The sequence below is a fragment of the Mus pahari genome, chromosome 10, assembly GCF_900095145.1.
Source record: "Mus pahari chromosome 10, PAHARI_EIJ_v1.1, whole genome shotgun sequence".
In the NCBI taxonomy this organism is placed as follows: domain Eukaryota; kingdom Metazoa; phylum Chordata; class Mammalia; order Rodentia; family Muridae; genus Mus; species Mus pahari.
This window is the reverse complement of record NC_034599.1, coordinates 34,072,041-34,078,479: the sequence shown is the minus strand read 5'-3', so window position 1 is coordinate 34,078,479 and position 6,439 is coordinate 34,072,041. Positions and strand designations below refer to the sequence as shown.

At 34.4% G+C, this 6,439-nt stretch overlaps 1 protein-coding gene across 1 annotated transcript; it reads left to right on the top strand.

The window, feature by feature from the left end:
* Positions 1 to 3,211: 3,211 nt before the first annotated feature.
* Positions 3,212 to 4,256, top strand: LOC110328051 (olfactory receptor 146-like). The gene has a single exon (XM_021207407.1). The coding sequence runs from the start codon at positions 3,285 to 3,287 to the stop codon at positions 4,203 to 4,205; it is 921 nt and encodes a 306-aa protein (XP_021063066.1). The 5' UTR covers positions 3,212 to 3,284; the 3' UTR covers positions 4,206 to 4,256.
* Positions 4,257 to 6,439: the final 2,183 nt, after the last annotated feature.

The window sequence follows — 6,439 nt, the reverse complement described above, 5'->3', positions numbered from 1 at the left end:
TGTTTGGGAGTTGGTTCAGGCAAAGACTTTAACATGTGAGACAGGCAGTTGGCATTTTCAAGAAGCTTCCAGTCTGAGGTTAGTCTATCAGACAGCCTGGCACATTGGAAAAAGATATTACCATTTCGATTTTCAAGCTTCTATTATTTGAATTTTGATGAGGAATGTAATAAACTTAAGTCTAATTGGGCTCCCAGGACAACTAATGACTTAATCATGAAAATCTCCAAGGGTGTTTGAAAGAAATTATAGAGGGGGCAATGAAGGTGTTCAAGTCTTGACAGCATGCACATACCATGATCATAATAATACAAATATCACATCTCAGAGCCTGAGGAGGAGAAACCCTGAACTCTTCTAAATAAAAAGAAGATGACTTAAGTTTCCTTTACAACACAGTAGAAATTCTGATGCTGCATAAAAGAGCAAGTAGCTCCAGTTGCGGTGTTCTTGCTGGGATTGAGCTGGCCATCAACAGTGAGAGCATCACAGTAAGTTCAAGGTCAGGATGAACTGGTGAGACATTGTTTCAGACAACCCAGTGCCTGGGATATAGCTCAGCCATAGAGAGCTAACTTAGCAAGCTTAGACAATGAGGCTGATTCTCAGTCTTGAGAAGAAATGCACCTGGGATCTGGCAGAGAACATCTTTCTATATATGTTTTTTTTTCTTCTAATGATACTTCGCTATATATTCACTGAATACATAGCAGCTAAAAGCAGTAAGGTTATAAATACTCAGTTATCTTAAAATGCTTTATTTTTCTAAAATGGTTTTAATTAAGAATAGCACAGATATATTTTCTTAGGGACATTATTTTATGTAATAAGTTATAATTTCTCTCTCATAAGCAGGTAAAAGCAGTAATCTATGTTGTGTGACATTTGTTTGTCTCGTCTTTTATTTTATCCTAAATGTTATAAGTGTTAAAGATGTCCAATTGTTATTTAAATTGCATTTTTGATTGATATTGAATTTTTTATAGCTAATTGCCATTTACTTAAGTGTTTTGATGAAAATGTGTTCAAATCAGTTTCTTGTTTTTCTCAAATTAGAGAAATTCCCTGAGTAATTTTTATTGCATTTAAAAATTACATATAGTGTTTCTTGATGGATATATAATTTGTAAAAATTTTTCCAAGGTGAAGAAATGTTTAATACTTTGATGAGAAAGTATCACAGAACTTTCGCTTTATTAACATTAATTTAATCAAGTTTAGACTTAGGTTTACAGAACTAGTAAAATTTACAAATGTGTTGGACCCAAAGATTCCTTATGGCAATATGTGTCTTGTTATAAAATGTACTACCATTACTTATTGTGAGTATATTAACACTGTTAAAATTCTACTGTATGATGACCTAAATTTAATTTCCTTCAGTTACCACCTAATAAACAAATAAGCTCTCAGGAAACAAAAGGAATCTCTCATTGCAATTTTTGTATGCTTCTTTCTCTCTCTTCAGTCCCCTTCTGGCCTTAACTGCTTTGTATTCTTTTCCTGTCTTTCATTATCTCAATATAGAAAATTTCAGGTAATTCAGTTTGTTTTATTTGAAAATAAATCACAAATTGCAGTTGGTATATAAGTGAAACTAAGGTGACTAAAAAATGTTTCTGTTAATATCTAGAGGGACTGTATATTCAAAATTAGCATATTAACCACAATATATATATATATATAAGAATATTTTTGTATTATTTCTTGAAATGAATCTAAAATTATTGAGTTTTTATTTTTATCTTCTATATAATTGCTCAGTTATTCCAAAACTAACATTGAAAAGAACATTCTTGGGCTATTTTCTTTGTATAATTTGCCAAACATAAATTAATGATACATATGAGAATCTATTTTCTAGATGCTCTATTTGGACATGCTGAGATTTGTCCTTACCTTTTATGTGATACCTCTTACAGGTACCGACCCACAGACACCCAACCCATTGAACCCACACCCAAACACCACCTTTCACATCAATTCACAGCAAAATTGCACATTGTCAACTGAGGCCAGAGAGTTAGGGGAGCAGGATCCAAAGGTAAGCAGGCAGGCAAGCAACAGATTCCAGGACAGCCACTTCTTCAATTTTGGGAGGACACACATGAAGAGCAAAATGCTCATCTGCTACATATGTACAGGTGGCCTAGCAAAAGCCCATGTTCACTATGTGGTAAATTGATCAGTCTCTGGGAACCCTAAAGGGTGGAAGTTACTTGACACTCTTCCTGTGTGGTTCCTGTCTTCTTTAGATACCACCATCCTTTGCCCAACTTTTCCACTAAGACTTCTAGACCTCATCCAACAATTGGCAGTAGAATTCTGAATTGGATAGAACCTCCCAGAGAACTATTATTCTAGGTTCTTCTCTGCAGGTACAACAGTGTATTATTAACAACATCAGGGATGGGTCTCAGTTTGGCCCTATTACTTGTTGACCATTCCCTCAGTCTCTCTTTCACTGTTCATTAATATTACTGCAAGATAGTTTATATTATGTGACTATTGAGAAAGATTTAAACATATATAGGTGGGCTACTGATTTATGTAAATTATCTTGTATTTTCTCACATTGTTGGCAATGTTCATCAGCTCTACAAGTTATGTGGAAGTATTTTTGGGTCACTTATGTATGCTATAATATCATCTACAAATAAAGGAAAATCCATCGTAATTCATTATGTACACTTACTTTGTAAAATAGTTAATACACATATTTGATATGAAACTGAACAAAGAAACATATTTGTAATTCTTGCTTTTTGTCCTGGGAACATGCTTCTGACACACTCTGATTCATAGAAGTTGAAAGGGAAAGAAGAAAAAATTTGAAACATTAAAATACTTATTCCAGAAATTTTGTCAGTAATTGTCCCTTAATTATTATGCCTCTGCTATTTTTGAGTTAGGCAAACTTGTGTTTCAAAACGTTTTAAAGTCATCATTCAAATCAACTACTTTACTTTCTCAGATGTACTTCTTAATAAATGATGTGGTTTAGAGATAGTATTTAGAAATACTTGCTTCAAAGGTTTGACATATTGAAGTTGAAAATTATCAGTACGAAAGTTTTCAACATTAAATAGACAAAATATTTTCTAAAAAGTACAATTAACTTTGAAAATCAAATATAGAAAGGATTAAAATGAGAAAACTTCTACATAGAGAAAATGATCCGGTAAGAAGTAGTCATATAATTTTAGGTGGTACCTGCTTCCAAAAGAAGAACAACTGTGTCCCTCTAAATCCATATCTTTTCCTTTCAGAATCTGCCTGAGAGCATGGAAAAAGGCAATCACTCTACAGTTACCAAATTTTTCCTCTCTGGCTTAACAGACCAGCCAGAGCTGCAGCTGCCCCTCTTCCTCCTCTTCCTTGGAATCTACCTGCTCACAGTGCTGGGGAACCTGGGCATGATCATCCTCATCCTGCTCAGCTCACACCTGCACACACCCATGTACTTCTTCCTCAGCAGTCTGTCCTTCATTGACCTCTGCCAATCTACTGTCATTACCCCAAAAATGCTGGTGAACTTTGTGATGGAGAAGAATGAAATCTCCTATCCTGAGTGCATGATTCAACTTTACTTCTTTCTCCTTTTTGCTGGTTCAGAATGTTTCATGCTAGCTGCAATGGCATATGATCGCTATGTTGCAATCTGTAGACCCTTGCTTTACAGTATCATCATGTCTCAACATAAGTGCCTTTCTCTGGTTTTAGGAGTTTACATTATAGCCATAGTTTGTGCATCAGCTCATGTAGGGTGTATATTTAGGATTGAAATCTGCAGATCTGATTTGATCAACCATTATTTCTGTGACCTAATTTCTATCCTTAATCTCTCATGCTCTAATATTTATGTGAATGAGCTTGTAATTCTAATTCTTAGTCTAATTAATACCATTTTCCCAAACCTGACCATCCTCAGTTCTTATGTTTTCATCATTATCAGCATCCTACGCATTAAATCCACTGAGGGCAGATCCAAAACCTTCAGTACCTGCAGCTCCCACATCTCAGCTGTTGCTGTCTTTTATGGCTCTGCTGCATTTACGTATCTGAACCCATCATCTTCCCATTCTTTGGATAAAGGAAAAGTGTCTTCTATATTTTATACCATCATTGTTCCCATGCTAAACCCCTTGATCTACAGTCTGAGGAATAAGGATGTGAAAATTGCTCTGAAGAGAATGCTTGAATGAAGGTAATTTTTCTGATAAGTATAATGTGAAAAAAGTTTCATTAGCTCATAATCTAGGACTACAACATAGTATGAATTGAATATGTTTTAATTTTATTAGTGAGTTATTGCTCTTCATTTTATGAGGTTCTATGACATTATTTCTCATCCATGACTTTTGTAATACTATTTTCCACAGTATCTTACCTCACATCATCTTCTTGTGGGTCATTGCCATGTATGCAGAAAATATTTGCTAGTATTTGTCCTTGGTAATTTTTCTCAATATTTCCCCCTAATATAGGTATATGACTGCCATTATGTTCCAAAATAGTGTTGCTTATGAAACACTCTGTGTTTCATACAATATTTTCTGGTTTGGTTTAAATTCATTGTACATAAATTTGACAAAATCTTCAAAAATCTGTACGAAATTATTGACCTTTAAATGTTAAAAGAGGAAGTTTAGAAAAATATTACTTATAGTTTCTCTGAAATAAATCATCACACAAATGTGATAACATTCTTTACTTTTTTGTTTTTGTTTTTGGATATGCATGTGTATGCTTGTATGTTAAATTGCATGTGTACATATAAGTAAATGACTGTACATATGTGCATGAAAAATTCAGAGGGTGAGTTCAGGTATTTTTCCTAAAAACTGTCTACCTGGTTTTATAAAGGCAGTACTCCCTCCTCATTGTGTACAGCCTATAATACATGATATCCGGACATATTCTATATCTTCCAATTCCATGATCCATTTATTAGTGTCCTGAAAATCATCCCTATGTATATCTTTACAAACTTTTGAATATTTTGGGTTCATTATTGTACTAAGAAACTGAACTTTGCACAACAGAATTAGAACTAAAATTTCTTCTGATATTCCAATTGCATATCAACAGTGAGTCTTAACATTAAGCTCATTTAGTTGCTCAAAAACGTGATACCTTTATGAGAATTACCAAGATCCCAATAACCACATAACAAAGGTAGATCAAATGTCCATACCATGAGACACTACTAAGCTTCTGCCTCCAAATGGCCATGCCTCATAGTAAAACCACAAAAGCACACAGACAAAAGATAGAAGCAAGATGTTTTATTATTATGAAAATAACGTAGATTATAAAAAAGTTAAATAATACAAAACAGAAAATATAAACAGTCAGAGAAAATGATAAATCTAATAAAACCTAAGAACAGAGCCATAGGAGAGTACAAAAGCATGAAATCTATAATAATAGAAGAAACCCAAATAAGGGCACAGAAAATATTCTTGTCAAACTCACTAAAGTAACATTTTCAAAACTAAGGCAGAAGCTCAGCTTTTTTTCTCCTCTATAGAGAGATAATGGGTATATCAATCAAACTCCAGACAGGCTTCATGCTCAGTATTAGTTAGCAAACACACAATAGGTTTAATAAATACTTTGCATTATTTTGCATTATTTGTCTTACTTTGGCTTTTGGGTTTTTTGTTTTGTTTTGTTTTGTTTTGTTTTTTTGTTTTCAGAGATATATTTGGGGTGAATTATGAATTTCAGTGCAGTTCAGGGGGAAGAGGTATCAAAAGGGAAAAATGTGATCAAAAAAGTATATGAAAGATGTTTATTTCATAATATTATTTTAAAAATTTAGCAGGAACTTTTAAGGAGGGAACAAGACATAAAGACACGAAAGCAGATATGTGAGGAGGCAGGCACACAGAAACAAAAACAACATTTTCTAAATTGAAGGGAGAAAATGATTATCACAGAGCAAGAGGAATATGTTCCACTAAAAAGAGAGAACCAAAAAAGGAGTCCCTGGTAATAGAATACTGAAACACTAACCATAAATAACAAATAAACATATTGAATGCCACAGGAAAGACCTGTAGCATGTACTTTTGCAAACCAGCTTGATCTATCTCAAGAGCTCTCCTGTGCTCAGCTAGGCTATGGGATCAACAGCTGCCTGCCTCACTCAGCTTTAGCTACTGCCAGATAATGCATTTTCCAGGAATTCCAGAAGCTGAGATCCCTCTCCACCACCCTGTGGCTTTCTCAGCCAAGCTGCCAGTGACCACCTCTGCTGTGCACTTTCTCTTGCCACTTTTGTTCTGTGGATGGAAAAGACCAGAAAGTTCTTACACTTTATAACCAGACACATAACACAACTCCTGGGTGCAGAATCAATTGCTCTATATTCACCAGCTCTCCTACATCAGAAATCTGATGGTGGCAGAGGCCACCACTGGTTCTAGTTGCC